This window comes from Pseudophryne corroboree, chromosome 3 (assembly GCF_028390025.1).
Source record: "Pseudophryne corroboree isolate aPseCor3 chromosome 3, aPseCor3.hap2, whole genome shotgun sequence".
NCBI classification, from domain to species: domain Eukaryota; kingdom Metazoa; phylum Chordata; class Amphibia; order Anura; family Myobatrachidae; genus Pseudophryne; species Pseudophryne corroboree.
The window spans coordinates 647260811-647277387 of record NC_086446.1 but is presented as its reverse complement, the minus strand read 5'-3'; the positions used below and the strand labels follow the sequence as shown (position 1 = coordinate 647277387).

The 16577-nt window shown below is 42.8% G+C and overlaps 1 protein-coding gene across 30 annotated transcripts in view; it reads left to right on the top strand.

The window, feature by feature from the left end:
• The window catches only part of ANK3 (ankyrin 3), a 1328922-nt gene that overhangs the window by 1150422 nt on the left and 161923 nt on the right, over positions 1-16577 (top strand). For 27 of the 30 annotated variants that reach the window (XM_063961780.1, XM_063961785.1, XM_063961778.1 and 24 more), the window contains one exon: positions 13186-13309. In XM_063961780.1, coding sequence (XP_063817850.1) covers positions 13186-13309 — 124 coding nt within the window. Of the gene's footprint in view, positions 1-1360; positions 1786-2035; positions 2195-13185; positions 13310-16577 lie in introns of those variants that run through there. The other 3 variants (XM_063961799.1, XM_063961797.1, XM_063961796.1) reach the window with 3 other exon arrangements.

Below are 16577 nucleotides of genomic sequence, written 5' to 3'. Positions count from 1 at the left end.
ATACCGGGTCACTTGACCCAGATTATTCCAACTTGAACCTTTTACACCGTTCAGCAACACGGGTTATGCACGTTCATGTGCAATACCCGGTGTTATATGCTGGTGGTGTAAAAGGGGTATATGTTTAGCTTTATTTATGCCTTTAAGTTATAAGGAGGTAACTCCTCCCATCTGAGCATGATCTGCTGTCGTCTATCTTCTTTATAACCATGCACTCTGTCTCTGAATGAAATCTAAATGCACATGTGCAAATCAAGACCTTCTGGAGCTCCAAAGAGGATTTCCACTGTGCTTCACCCATTTTGCGCTTTGTAAATGAAACCCAACAATCATATTATATTACTATAATTATTATTCATCTATGGCGCTACAAGGTGTCCACAGCGCCGGGCAATGAAAAGAACAATTACATAAATATAGCATTGATACATAGGATAAACATGAAACCACGATAATAAAACCAAAAACAGTGAGGTATAAGGGGAATGGAGGGTAGGAGGGAGGTATAGAGAAATGCATTAGGGCTGTTAGAAGAAGCAGTTCGGGATGGGAGAACAAATAGCACTCACTGATCCTATAACCACTAAGTGGGCACACAGACGGGATCAGAGTAACCAGTGGGAAGAATGGGGAATGAACAAATGCCCAGGAGTATCATAGAAAGTGCCACGAGGAGAGACTGAGACCCCTGTCAGTGGGGCTTACAGTCTAAGAGGGAGGTTGGTCCTACAGTATTCTGTAGACCATGAGGACTATCACTACACGATAAAGCTAAAACGTTTCTCAACATCTCGGAGACTATTCTCCCAGATGCTGAGAGTAACAGAGGTTCATTTTTTTTATTCCATACTGGTTTTGTCATGCAAAATGAAGAGTGGCCTTTACTGATTGGGAGCAGTCTTCCTTTTATATGGGTTGTATGGTTTTCTGGTGATGCAGTGATTCAGTGCAGGAATTTATTGACGTTATATCCTCAGCTGTAACAGTGGATAATTATTATTTACAGTATATAGCACCAGCATATTCCGTTGCACTTTACAATTGTCAACAAAACATTAATAATTCGAGACCGGGTGCAGATGCAGAATATACGTTAATTATTATTATGAATATGAAATAGTTGTTAGCGTTGTATGAACAGTGTGTTTAATCTAGCAAACTATGTATACGGCAGTATTATATACTAAAGCAGTAATATTAGACATGGCATTGTAAAAATAACCGAATATTAGACTTTTAGGCTGAGATAACTACTGTATTACAGATGTCCCAAGCTCACAGCTGCAGAGGGATTGTACCTTTAAAAGGCTCAGATTACAAGAAAACAAAATCCACACCCCCTGGCAGATCCCTATTTACATACAAATACTTGAAGGGCTCACATTTATACACCATTCACTGCTTGCTGAGTTTTGCCAAAGGAGTGTGTGAAGAAGCTTTAAATGGATGTCTGCTGAGTGATCAGCCCAGATCAAGTTCCCCCCTTCGGAAGACTGCTGTTGCCTATGTAATTCCCTTTTCTGGTTGTTTTTGTCACTGTGTTTTGTCGCACAAGTTTTAAAAGGGTTTTGGTCTCTGAGGATTATTGCTATCGGAGCTAGGAGGCGCATTGAAATGTCTGGAATATTATGTAGTCACATGGAGAAGTTAACAGGACCCCGTGAAAGATAATTTTTACTGTGCTGTTTTGGATTCATTCTAATTCACTGTTTAAGGACTGCAAGGGATTTCCGGAAAACAGTTCTTGTAGCTCAGCTCCTTATAACCCAATGGCTCTCATAACAAGTAAGAGTTATAGACTGTACTTTGCATGCATTGATTTTGCTGTGGCTGTAGGATGCAGAAAGTACACCCTGTGTCTTCTAAGCCAGTCTCTTAAAATAAAATGGGAGAGGCGGAAAGATGATCTATTCTTTATAAGTATACTTTTGTGAGTGCTCACACGCTGTGTATTTTTAGATGGTTTCTGGCCAGTTAAACACAGAGTCCATCTGCGGCTTCCTGAATGGAAACTCTGGGTTTGAATTATGCCTGTAAAGTAGATTGCATTAATTAGGAGGCTCTGTAGTCTCTGTAGAAAGGTAATAACCGGTTGTTAAACAAAAAGAGAGAGAGAATATCGTTTCCCTGACCTTTGCCTTACCTGCTGGCTTTGCAATGGAAAAAACAATTAGGAGCAAGAGTACAGATAAAGGTTTGGAGTTTTACCTCATGTCACTGCTGGAATGCAGCTGCCTGTAACCTGAGGTGCTAACCCTTTGTTGTCTGCTTCCTTTGTAATGAATTGGAAATGTCTTTAAAATGTCCATTTGTTAACATTTTAATTGGCTGTATAATAATAATAATTTGCATTTATTCAAACAAAATGACATTTTGGCTCTAAAGGTGCATACACCCTTCCTGAGGGATGTTGCTCACTTTCTCGGCATGTGTGTATGCCACTGCCGACAAGCGATGCGCGGCTTAACGACCCTCGCTGTTGGCCGCGCAGGAAGCTCAATTTGGACTGTCGTCCAAGAGCTGCATGCACGACCCAGCCACTGTGGTCGTCATGTTGCTCAGTGTGTATAGCCTGCCACCGACCGCCCCGGCTGGGAGGGGGAAACGCTAGGCGACCTCGCTCATAGAGCACGTCGCCTAGTGTGTACCCGCCTTTATGAGCAATATAACATATCTACTTGTTATTTTTCACCAGTTTATGTGGTGCACCCATATTCTGCAGAGATTTTACAGAAAATATCTCAGCCAATCACTACAGTCCCTGCTCCCGTGGAGTTTACAGTCTATGTTCCCTCCCATATGGACAGACCTATAAATTAGGGCAGTGGTTTCCAAACTTTTTTGAATCACGGCGCCCTAGAATATCAGAATTTTTTTCACGGCGCCCCTAGGCCAAATATTTCTTATTGAGAAATTTAGAAAGAAATATTACATTAAGTAGATTGCGTTTATAGGTCATCCTTAGGGCCAGCTGTGTGGTGAGGGACAGGATTTGCTTCTGTTTGGCCACATATGTTATGACTGGCAGCCACCAGCACTGGTTTTGCCTATTATATTGACCATGAATAATTTGAATTGGTCCTGGCCCACCAACCCAGGGCACCCCTGCAAGTGTCCCCAGGCACCCCAGGGAGCCACGGCACACAGTTTGGGAACCTCTGCATTAGGGTCAACTTTTTTAATTCAGAAGCCAATTAACCTAACAGTACATGGAAGAAAACCAGAGTACCAGGAGGAAAACCACACAAGCATGAAGAGAACATACAAACTACACGCAGATATGTGCTGCCCATAAACAACTACAACGAATTTAGCAGTGAGACCAGAACAGGAAGTTCTATTAGTTGCCTTGTTAGTCCAGCATCCATGCTGGGTAAATTTGCCAGGAAAAATATAGTTATATCATGCTATGTTATTATATTTCATGTCTTATAGCTGAATTAACGGGTATGGGTCATTAGGTCGACAAGACTTAGGTTGACAGTCATTAGGTTGAACACTATTGGTCGACATTAATTAGGTCAACATGGTCACTAGGTCGATGCGGTCACTAGGTCGACATGAGGTTTTTTAACTTTTTCCGTAAAGTGACGGGGAACCCCAATCAGTGCACCATGAGGGTCATTCCGAGTTGATTGCTAGCTGCTGTTGTTTGCTGCGTAGCGATCAGTTAAAAAAACGGCAAATCTGTGCATGCGTATGCACTATGCACCGACGTACAAAGAGCATCGTGGTTTTGCACAGGTTCTAGCGACGCATTCAGTCGCACAGCCGATCGCAAGGAGATTGACAGGAAGAGGGCGTTTATGGGAGTCAACTGACCGTTTTCTGGGAGTGTTTGGAAAAATGCAGGCGTGGCCGGGCGTTTGCTGGCCGGGTATCTGACGTCATTACCGTGTCACTCGTCGCAGCAATCATCAGGGCTGGTCTTGTTTTGCACAAAATGTGTTTGCAGCCGCTCTGCTACACAGGCGTTCACACTCCTGCAAAGTGAAAATACACTCCCCCGTGGGTGGCGACTATGCGTTTGCACGGCTGCTAAAAACTGCTAGCCAGCAATCAACTCAGAATGACCCCCCATGTCCCATCGCATGGCTCGCTTCGCTCACCATGCTTCGGGCAGGTAACTATTCCCAATCGTACTCCACGTGGATCGTAAAGTATGAAAAAGTTAAAAAATATATTTTTTTTAAATTGTGAAAAAGTCATGTCGACCTTTTTCCATGTCGACCTAGTAAACGTCAACCTAATGACTGTCAACCTAAGTCTTGTCGACCTAATGACTGTATCCTGAATTAACAGAGAACACCAAACCTGTAATGTGGGAGGAGCAGTTACTGGTTGGATGCCAGTGAGGTGATCATGTGATCTACTTCTGCAGCAGACCTCCCAGAAGTACAATGTAACTGTTTTTAGGTTGAAAGAACTGTATTGAAATGTTTACATGAGACTTGATAGAGAGGAGTCATAACTTTACCTGGTCTGAAAGTTGGGAGATAAGTCTGTTTACTATGAAAATACATTAACTTTTTAAATTGTTGTGTGATTTACAATTATATTATTGCCAGGTATGTTCCAGTTACCAACTACATATTGCTGTATTCTTTTATTTAGTGCAAGTAAACAAGTAGGCATTGATTAATATATACACTATATTAGTCTCACTCAAAAAAATCTGTATTTCGGAATATTACGTATATCGGAATATTTGGATATGGGATACTCAACCTGTATCAAAGGGTGTGTATTTTCAGATAAACTAAATAATGCACATGCTGGACTAAATTTCTATGGGGGCTGCGAATTTACCAGCTCCGGAATGTAGGTGCATGTTGCTCCCTCTTCGTGAGCAAAGCAGCAAAAGCAGGACATACATAGCTCCCAAATGTCACTGGCACTGCAGCCAGGACAAATTCCTGCTTGCACAGGACACGCCACTCCAGTTGGCAGACAGTGTCTCTCCTACTGTACCCTTTCTTGCAGCTGCGGCTTACTGATGCTGTTGTGTCTCTTTTGTGCTTGTCTGGATCATGGAATATTGGCAGCCCAATTTGTAAAAAGGATAGGTACTTTTCACCTACTGAAGAGCCCCAACCACAACTGACATTTATTGAATTGATTCCACTTTAATAAATAGGTCTATTTTCTCCTAACCATTCCTGATATTACATTAGACCCCACAAGGCATAATGCATGGCCGCAACTGGGGGGGGGGGGGGGGCGGCTAAGTCAGCATGTGACCAGGGCGCTGAATCAGAGGGGGTGCCAGGACAGTCACTTTAACCCTCCTAGCAAGGAGCCAGATGCAAACTGAAAGTTAACTACAGCCCTTGCAAGGGCTGCTGGGAACTGTAGTTTACCTTCAGTTTATTCATTGCAGTGCCTCTGGCTCCTTGCAACTGCGGAGGGAGGGGCTGTCAGGGGGAGCCAGATTAAGAGGGATCACAGGGGGGCAAGTTAAATCTGCCCCCCAAGTCTTTCATCATCCACAGTGCAGCCAGAGGTGCAATCCGGAAAGGGGGCATGGCTACAAGGCACTGCACTGTCAGTGCCAGGCCAGCCAGCATTGGAGAGAGGAGGGGAGGAGAGTGGAGACCTCACTATCCAGCATCAGCCTGAGCCTGCCTAAATCATACTTGCCGACTTCTAGGCTGCTCTCTCCGGGAGAGCAGCCAGGTCGGCTCAGCAGGGGGGCGGGCAGTGAGGTTACGTCCAGAGGGGGGCGGGCCAGAGACGGGGCGTGACGGAGGCGGAATGGGGGCGTGGCTGTGGATCATGTCATGTAAGCCACGCCCCCCGCTGTGTAATGCCGATATAACCGGCATTATACAGCAGGAGGCGTGGCTATTATGACGCGATTCAACAAGAATCGCGTCATCTCCTGCCTGGACCACCCACTTTACTCGCTAAGTGGGCGGCCGGGCAGAGAGTACCCCTGAAATTGGGAGACCTGCCTGCTCTTCCGGGGGGCCGGGTGGGTCACCCGATTTTTAGGAGCCTCCCGGCCATTCCGGGAGAGTAGGCAAGTATGGCCTAAATGGTGAGTGTGCCTCAAGGAAGGTCACTGTATGTACTCATGTGTGTGATTACTCTCTCTCCCATCTCTCTCTCACTCCCTCCTGCGTGGGGCGGCGTAATGAGGGGTCGAACTGTGCAGTGCAATTAGAAAAAGTTTGCACTACTGCGTGGCGCAGTTGTAATTTTGTTTTATATGTTTTTGTTAATATGTATTTTTATAATTTTTTTTATTTATGCGACAATAATCCTTTCTTCAGCCCTGCATTACGAGTCCACTACAATATAGTAATAGCACCCCATCAACCCAACATTACATCAGTGCACCCCTGCCTTACATTAAATACTCCTCTCCCCCCCCCCCCTCCCCCCCCCTTACACACACATATAACCAACACTTCACGCTGGATCACCTCCTCTTGGTTTCTCTGCCACTCCAGTTTGCATGGCATGCAGCTCCTGTACAGATGAATCATACCCCTTCCTTTATTAATGCCCCCCCCCCCCCCCCCGATATCACGGACTCCACCTCTGGCATCCCCTACCGGCCCCTGTTTGACAAGCCTTGCACTTGTTTTCTCCAACTCTAACGATAAATAATGAATAGTTGTAAAATATGGTTTTATATAGCGGATTTACAAGAAGAGTAACAAGTCATGGTGTGCTCCAAGTAGAGGTTAGGTGTAATTCTTGCTGACACTATTTGGTTTCCAATTCAGGGGTATCCAATTAGCCCTGATCCGTTTTCGTCTGATGAAAACATCCAGATATTGTGATTAATGAGCGATGGTCATTACTGCGGTATTCTATTACAGGCCATTTTTATTGTCCAAAAACGGACCCGCGATGGCGCGATAACATATGGGATCAAGGATAAGTCCACAATCATCCACGGATAATGCTTTCAGGGGCAAACGCAGGATTTCTAGAGGGGGGTTTCCAAATGCAATCCGCAATTTCCCACTGTGCCAAACATCAGGCGACTGGAAATCCCCACTGCGTTTACCTATGCTTGTCCCCATATGTCATCTGCAGATACATTCATTATGTGTAACTTATCACTCTAGATCCTACGCACAGGATACCCCCCTCAGGGGTAAACGCAGGATTAATGGGGAAGGGGGGTTACTTCTTTGTGCGCACACACACGTAGATATATATAATACATATATTACATAGAACACATACACACAAACGCACACATAGAACACACAAACATACATATATACAGTACACACACTCATAGAACACATCAGTACATACATAGATCGATATACAATGCATACATAGAACACGTACACATAAATACACACATGGAACACATACATATACACACACATACACATATACACAATTACACACCTCATACAGTACACTTAAATTTGGAAACTGCCCTGTCCTGAAGGAAGAGGATGCTGCAGTTGTTATTAATGCAGGGCTGGACTGGAGCACGTTTCAAAAATAAGCCACCATGGCATAATTGGTCCGGCAACTGTAGCCCCCTCACGGCTAAATGCCGCGATTCGCGGGTCGGCGTTGAGGGGGAGGAGCCAATATGACTCAATTACATGAGAATCTCGTCACATTGGCTCCGCCCCCTCCCGACAGACCAGCGAATAGCGGCATATAGCCACAAGGGGGCGGGGCTACAATTGATGGCCGTCCGGACCACAGATGAAAAAAAAATGTTTGGTCCATCAGGGGGTTTCTGGGTACTCAGAAACCCCCCCTGCGTGCGCCACTGGCTTTGGGTGCCAGAATGCCTTGTGGGCTCGCTGTGCTCACCACGCTGTAGGCTTGGTGGCTCACTGCACTCGCCACAGATTATATTCTCACTCTGTGGGTGGCAAGGACACCCACGAGTGGGAATAGCCCTGGCAAGCACTGTCTGCATTCCCAGCTGTCGAGACTCCGGTGTCGGGATCCTGAACGCCGGGATCCCGACAGCCGGGATATTAACTACATCCTGTAACGGAGAGCAGTTAGCCTAACAGCCTGTCTGCAAGGTACATGTGTCCCGACGTAGTCAAAGGAGAATATTCAATACCTGTCGGGTCCTTTCCGACAGAAAGAACCCGACAGGTGAGTATTCAATGGGGCGGCCAAATCCGACTGTCGGATTTGGCCGCTCCCGACAACTGTCAGTGCGCTGCTGAGCGCCGGGCTGTGCTGCTGCTGCCACTGGCAGTACTCACCCGTCCCCGGCTGCCTGTGCTCTTCTGACCGCCTCATGCTGCTCCTCCGGCCGCCTCTGACGCTGCTCATCCGGCCGCCTGTCCCGTTGCTCCTCCAGCCGCCTGTGCCGCTGCTCCTCCGGCCGCTTGTCCCACTGCTCCTCCAGCTGTCTCACACGTCTCATCTCCCCGGTTCCGACAATGTCAATCCGACTTTAACTAAAGTTGGATTGACATTGTCGGAAACCGGGGCCAAAACCTGACAGATTTGGCCGCGGAACACGTGGATCCGTGGCTAATCCGACAATCCACGTGTTTTCCGACAAGTCGGGAATTCCCGACTTGTCGGAAAAAAACCAGCCAGTATTGAATAGGTTGGAACCCCTTTCGACCTAAACCTGTCGGAAGTTGCCGTCTTTCCGACAAGCCGGCAGCTTCCGACACTTATTGAATACACCCCAAATAGTCTGTGTTATGTTTGCAAAACAAACATGAAACTATTGTTATTCATGTATCATTATACAATAAGATACATACCTTATGATAGTGGTCTGTAGAGCTCATTCTGGTACAGTTTTATTATACAGGTGTTCCATGTAGCCCTTTCATTATATTTTCTCTTTACCATACACTTACAAGCTTCACAACATAACTGTGATAGAATGCTAACACAAAAATACTGAACAGAAACAAAATGTTTTGTTTTGTTTTTTTGCAAGGTTTCTTCTGAAAATGCAGGTGGAGGAAACTGTAGTGTATTAAGTCCAAACTACTTTCACTTTATTTCCATTCTCCTCCAAATGTTCTGCATGGGCTGCATAACAGAGCATATTAGGAAAGACTTGCAGCTGTAAACTAGAGGTAGGGACACTGAAAGGTAGCAGAAGTGGAGAGATGCCATCAGTTGTGGTGAAACTGACACTGAAATAATTCAAGCATGTTGTGGATAAACATACGGTAATGGTAAGATCTAAATATATGTATAATTAAAAAATAATTGTTTGGGAGAAAAAAAATAGTTTTTCATAGCCACACTCGCACCTAATCCACACTCCGCAAGAACAGGTGCACTCCACCCATTCAACTCCTTCAACCTGCAAGTACAAAGTTTTGACCACAGCAGATGATTCCAACTCAGCCATCAAATCCATATCACTCTCCATGGGGGATTGTACTTTTGCATTGTAGTAAATGATCCACAGATTGCAATTCAATTAAATACCTTGTGCCATAGTAATAGGATGGAAACGCTTGTAAGATATGGTGGCCACAACATTGCTCATTTTACCACCACCCTGATGAGTTGTGTTGATCTTCCTTAAGTATCTTTGATGTGCACTGTGCCATTTTGCATCCCACATTGCATTTAATTGAAATGCCCCCTTATTTGAGAGCAATTCAGGGTTGAGCTCTGTTTAAAGAAGGTGAGGACTACGCATTTGATCCACACTTCATCGGCAGCTACTATCTAAAATGTTGCTGAAATTGTCTGGACCATACATTTTTAGGTTGCTTTCTAATTTTGTTTTTGTTTTACAGTATATGTTGAACCTATGTATAACATATCCAGTTGCAAACAAACATTTGAAGATTTGGAATGTTGTTATTGGTCGACACTATAATGTTAACATACAGGATGTCAGCAAGTTCAGAACGTCAATGTTTAACATTTAGGGTTGATCTGCGGGTAGGGTAAGGCTGCAGTTAGGGGTAGGCTAAAATAGGACTGTTGACATTCTGAACATTTCAACATTATGCCAGTGTCAACATCCGAAGAATCACATAGAAAGAATGGCATTGTCTGTGATCCACATTATGAATGATGATTCATATCTGTAGGTTATTATGCACCAATTAAAAAGCACAGTTTTTGCACCACGCTAAAACATAGTGTTTCCATGGACTGCAGCATTCACATGGAGTCCTGCATCTCCCACACCACACCCACCGATTGTGAGGCAACTGCAGCAAGCCATGCAACATGTCTCATAGAAAGTGCTGCAGAAAAGTTTCAAGTGTGTTTTGTTTTTGGCAGGACAAAAATTGGCAAATATGAATGTCAAAAAAGTGAATGGACATTTCCTTTCATTTCATGAAGTCTGGGCTAAAATGAAAAACAAAGGAATTGTTATGAATACAGTATAACAGTTGAAAGTGTTTCGTAACAGTGTTGCATAGTGTGCATTACACTATAATGTTCACTTTAGTGTGCTCACAACGGTCTGACCACAATATCCCTACATCTGTATCTCCATACTAATTGCGCTGTACCTTTTTTAGCTTTGAAGTACAGTAAATGTATTTCCAAACAAGGGCATAGCTTAGGGGTGTTTTAACAGAGGAGGGGTCCCGTGTGCAGAGTCCGGGTGGGCCCTCTTCTCTCCACATTGCAGTAGACTCTGGCATTGTGCCAGAGTCTACTGCGCATGTGCAGTAGCCATTTTGACTGTGATATTTGCCACGACTGCAGTGCCCGATGTGGGACACTGGACAGGTAAGTAACAAGACATGGGTGTGGTGTGACCCCCTTTGGAACCAGGGGCCTGTGTGTACTGCACACATTGCACCCAATATAGAAACACTGTGGGACCCAGAACTGAGAGGGGCCAACTTCCCTGTCACAGTTATATTTTTCTCCAATGTGTGGTACATATGGTTCATTACAAACGTTTGCCTTGGGGGCTACAATATATCTAGTTATGCCCCTGGTCCTGCTCATTGTAATGTGGTATAAAATGACCTGGAGGGCATTTTAATGTTACATAATATGAACTGGGGCACTGTAATGTGGCACACTATGAAGTGGAGGCACTGTAATGTGGCACACTATGAAGTGGAGGCACTGTAATGTGGCACACTATGAAGTGGAGGCACTATAGTATGGCACAATATGAAGTGGGGACACAGAGGGGTGATTCAAATGTTCCAGCCGCTCACTGCTGGGCGTCTAAACGAATGGGTGTCTATCGGAACAATTCAATTGTTGCTCCAATCAGACGCCCATTAGCCTAAGCAGACAATTTTTTTTTCCTTACATGCTCTTGAGGTGTGAAAAAATATGTGTGAAAAGTCCATAGTTTGGCGGCCAAACCAGGACTTTAGTTGTCCAAACATGAACTTTGGACAGATTTAGCTACTTTGCGCGGTTAAACCTGGTACTTTCAATTGCATTAAATACTAATAGCGTCTGGTTGGAGTAGCAATTGATTTGTTTTGATAGACGCTTATTCATTTAGATGCCAGGCAGTGGGTGCCCAGAACTTTTGAATTGTCCGTTGTATGTCATAATTTGAATTGGGGTACTATGTTATGTACTTGCTGCCCTACAATGTGATGGGAACTAGGGCGCTTCCATCGTTTATATAAAATAAACTAGGGCACTACTATGGAGAATTATATTAACAACTGCTGTGGAGAGGTGTCTCTCTAGAGGCATTAGGACGGATACGCTTCAAAATGTTGCTGTGGTGCCTACAAAGTTCTAGGTATGCCCCTGTTTGAAAATATAAAAATGTACACTTGCAAAGAGAATTTTTATTAGGAAAAGAATCCGTTATTTATTAGGAGAAGAATCACATAGGGGTTGTTTACGAGTGAGGTTAATATAGGGATGGCCATCTCTAGGTTATCATACCCAGATAACCAATATAGAATTAACGAGCAAGGATCCGAAAGAACCTTGCAGGTTGAATCTCACCCTTAATGCCTAAATAATAAATACATTTGACTGTAGGAGACCCATAAACCTGTGTACTTTTGCTTGTGCTTTATTTCATATAGTAATCAAGCATTTTATTTTTGTTTTACAAAGAATTTCCGTTTAAAATAATTTCCATAAAACTATTTAATTGTATTATAATACTGTATCATTATTACACACTGAGTGTAATGTTTGTCTTTCTTGTTGCTGAGTGCTCACTGTTTCTGCACTTAATACTTGCATCCATGCTAATGGTTCCACTTACTCTTTCTGGATTGTTTAACATTTGAATTCAACCAGATATAACATGGTAGTGAGGAGGCTTATGCTCAAGAATTGGTTTAATAATGGAAAAGGTATTGCATTGGATTAATTAACAACAGCTCATCCGTTCACTAGGAGCCAGTGATGTCACTGTATGAATCAGTCTTTGTTACATGTAAAAAGTTTACCATCCATCAAAGTTTAAACAGGTTCAAAATCAAATATACGTCCTCAAACTTTCTTTGACGTTTTAGTTTTAGTTTTAGTGGAAAGCTAAGCGACACGGTTATATGTTCTGCTGTACTCCCTGAAATGTAATACAGGTTGAGTATCCCTTATCCAAAATGCTTGGGACCAGAGGTATTTTGGATATTGGATTTTTCCGTATTTTGGAATAATTGCATACCATAATGAGATATCATGGTGATGGGACCTAAATCTAAGCACAGAATGCATTTATGTTACATATACACCTTATACACACAGCCTGAAGGTCATTTTAGCCGATATTTTTTATAACTTTGTGCATTAAACAAAGTGTGTGTACATTCACACAATTCATTTATGTTTCTTATACACCTTATACACACAGCCTGAAGGTCATTTAATACAATTTTTTTAATAGCTTTGTGTATTAAACAAGGTTTGTGTACATTGAGCCATCAAAAAACAAAGGTTTCACTATCTCACTCTCACTCAAAAAAGGTCCGTATTTCGGATATTTGGATATGGGATACTCAACCTGTACAGGGTTTCAAACTAAAATTTCCTTTTGCATAGTAAAACCTTTTTTTGAGCATCATACTTTTAACACTTTAATTATTTGTCTGATTTATTGTTAAGAGGCCCAGTAATGTGTTTTTCCTGGTGTCTGTGTGCATTATTGAGATTCTTGTATGGAAAATTACCCCAGGGCTCTCTGATGTCATTGATTAGATGTCCGCGTGCTCACAGAGAGGATTTCCTAACCCATCATCACCAGAGTTTTGTTTTAAATGGAACATGCTCTTAAATGATAAACCTTCTTTTTAGGTGAAGATGCAATGACGGGTGACACTGACAAATACCTTGGACCACAGGATCTGAAAGAATTAGGAGATGATTCTTTGCCCCAAGAAGGCTATATGGGCTTCAGCTTGGGAGCCAGATCTGCCAGGTAAGTCTTTATGTATGCATATATGAACAACATGTGACTATTCCATGCTACTCCATTGAAATACATCTTTCCATTTTTGATTTTCATCTATTGCAGTCATCAAGTTATTTATGATAATCACAAAACGAAATAATTGCATAAACTGCTAGATCTGTACTGGTTGTTTTAATGTGTGCACAGAATATACATACATGTATGACATCAGTGTTTGCTTGCGTCTGTGTAGGGAATCTTATATCTGTGCTCAATATACTTGTGCTTTGTAAAGCAATGTTCAAATCCAGGGTTAAAGTGTCGGGCAGTGTACATGCTAATTACTGTATCTCTATCACCAGTCCAGAATCCACTACAGTATAACAGCAGCTGCATACAGTAGCAAAGCTGAGATGTTTTCTGATAGTTGTATTACTGGGCTAAGTGGATAAGAAATCATAGGGATATACTGTATGTAATAACTTTTGACTTGCTTGAATCAGTGTGGATTTGGCAATATAGCTGCAAAAATTAAAACATCAACTTGTTTTAAGGCAAAGCCAACCTGAACCTATTACATATAAATAATAGTCCAATAGTCCACAGTCTAAAACATACTGGCTTCTGACATTACGGGCCTACAGGTGTTTGTGTGTTTGTGTGTGTGTGTGTGTGTGTGTGTGTGTGTGTGTGTGTGTGTGTGCGCGCTGTATGTGCGGTAAACAGTTTCAATTGTAGGCTCCTCAGGGACTGTTGTGAATAATTACATAATTTATGTACAGCACTGTGTAATATGATCGGTACTCTGTGTAATAAGAACAAACTTGTCTACTGTCCAGTATTGTCCAGGAGACTCCCGATTGTCGGGTGGCAAGTCTCCTTCAATCTGTTGATTGCTGCCCACTTTCCAAGCGAAGTGGACGGTCCTGGCAGCTTAATGATGCAATATGCAGCGCCCCCACCTCCCACATGGCTGCAAGATCTTCATGAATCTCTGGTGATCTCCCATCTCTACTGTCAGTGTCTTCTCACTTTTTCATTGTGATTCCACACATTTCCCTGCTACTGCTTTTAGTGCACACCATTGTGTTTCTAGGAAAGGTTTAATAATATCTAATCTGGAGATCAATTCAAGATCATCACTTGCACGAGTCCTTATCGCTCACTGTGGTTATGTTCGATTGGTTGAGAGTTATGGGGTTGTTTTTAGAGTACCTGTTGGATGGGGACCTAGAATCAATTGTCTGTAACCACAACTTTCAATGAGTGTGATACCATTTAACACCAGTTGGAATGCCGGCGGTCATATGACCGACAACGGCATCCAGATCCCTCCCCGCAGCCTAATCTTAAACCCCCATCCTCCCCACGGCCTAACCTTAGACTCCCCGGTGGGGCCTGAACCTAACCCCCAATCTCGCAGCCAAAACCTAACCCTTCCTATGGGTACCTAACCCTAACGCTCCCTTCCCCACAGCCTCTAACCCTCCCCGGTGGCGCCTAAACTTACCCCCCCCCCTCCCCCCGGTGACTGAAATTTAAGAATACTTACAATCGGGATGCCAGCAGTCGGGATTACGGTGTCTGCATTTTGACTCCCGGCCGCAGGCATGCTGATCGTATCCCCCTTCAATAACGCCTGTTACACAGGGCTGTGCAGAGCATGTTTTGTTTTCTTTTCATTATTCACATCAGTCTCAGCACCAGAGGCGCTTACAGTATAAATTCTGTACCACACTAACATTAATCTACCAGTATGTTATTGGATCATGGTGGAAAACTGGAGCACCAGTGTCAATCCGATTATTTCTCTGGGTCAGTCACCACAGCAATGCAATCTAATAATTGCAGCTATTCTTACATTGTCTTGTAAGAATAGCCTTCAATCCACTGTTTAATACAGTTAAAGAATTGCGCATGACCTCTTCCACTGGTCTGATAACCCATATGGTGCAGGACCCTTGTCTATGCTAATGGTCCAACTACCTCTCTGCAAGTCAGTGGTAACGTCTAGTGCCGCAGACTTTTGAAGTCCAAATCAATATATAATTAAGGATCTTAAAATAACTCAAGACTAGTTCCTTGTCAATTATAGTTTGCATTAATGGATTTTGGTTTAGACAAATGCCTTGACTGTGTGATGGCTATAGGTACACTTTAATTATAGCAGTATCTAACAGGCATCCACTTCCGAGTTGGCTATTTTTAAAGCACAGTAAATAATTATGCTTGTATAGCAGGGTATCCTAATACCATGATACCTTCCTTCAGCAGTCTGAGAAACGATTGTTTGTGACTGTTGGATATTGCCATATATTCTGAGAAACCAGCTCACTGACTTGAGAAGCTCTTTTGGTCTTTTGTGCTGTGTAGTATTATCTCACTTTTGTATTTTGCATTTCAACATTGATTTTTGGTATCTCCATACCTATTACTTGCATAGGAAATCCTACAGTAAAGTTAGTTTTCCTTTGCATGGTTCTCTGGGGAAACCAAACGGTCATCGATTTATCAGGATATTACACTTTGCATGTGGAATTTAGGCCTGTTAAAGCTCCAATGTGTGAGATATAGCTGTCTGTGTTCTCTGATTTTCACTGAACAGTAACACAGGCTCGCATTCTCTGTGAAGCTTATTCAAAGCCTGAAACAAACAGGGCAGTGTGATTGGGGCGATTACTGTCAGTGTGTTGGATTACAGAGCAGTTTGTTTGCTGACAGGCAAATGTTTAAGATAATAATTGAACTTTTCAGTCCCACAGTCCTATATTTCCATGAGTCTAAAATGTGTGAAAAAAAATCTCTTTAGCTTTACTCACGATATCCTGCAATCATTTGTTTTTCTGCTGCTGAAACATACTATGGATTATAGAGTATTTATATTATCTATTGTTTTTATTTACCAACGTGAACTGTGTTCTATTACAAATCAAGCAAGGCAGAAGTACAGTAAACTTTAGACATAGGTCCTAATTAACAGTAGGTGAGTGATGTCATTGTATTGGACTAGGTCATTCACGGAATGCATAACATAGAAAACCTTAGCCCAGCAGTCCTAAGGTTAATTGAAGTATAAAAGTATTTTTAGATGTTTATTTTGGTTTGTAGCCCTGTGCTAATATTACAGTAGCTGATATTGATGAATGGTGATCTTAACCTTTACTGAACCCTGACTTATATCACTTTTGATAAATAAAGCTCAGTTTTGAGGCAGTTGGTATTTTATATGTTATGAATGTTGTGACTTTGGGACAGAACTATGTTAGGAACAGAATAATGGGAGATATGGCTTATG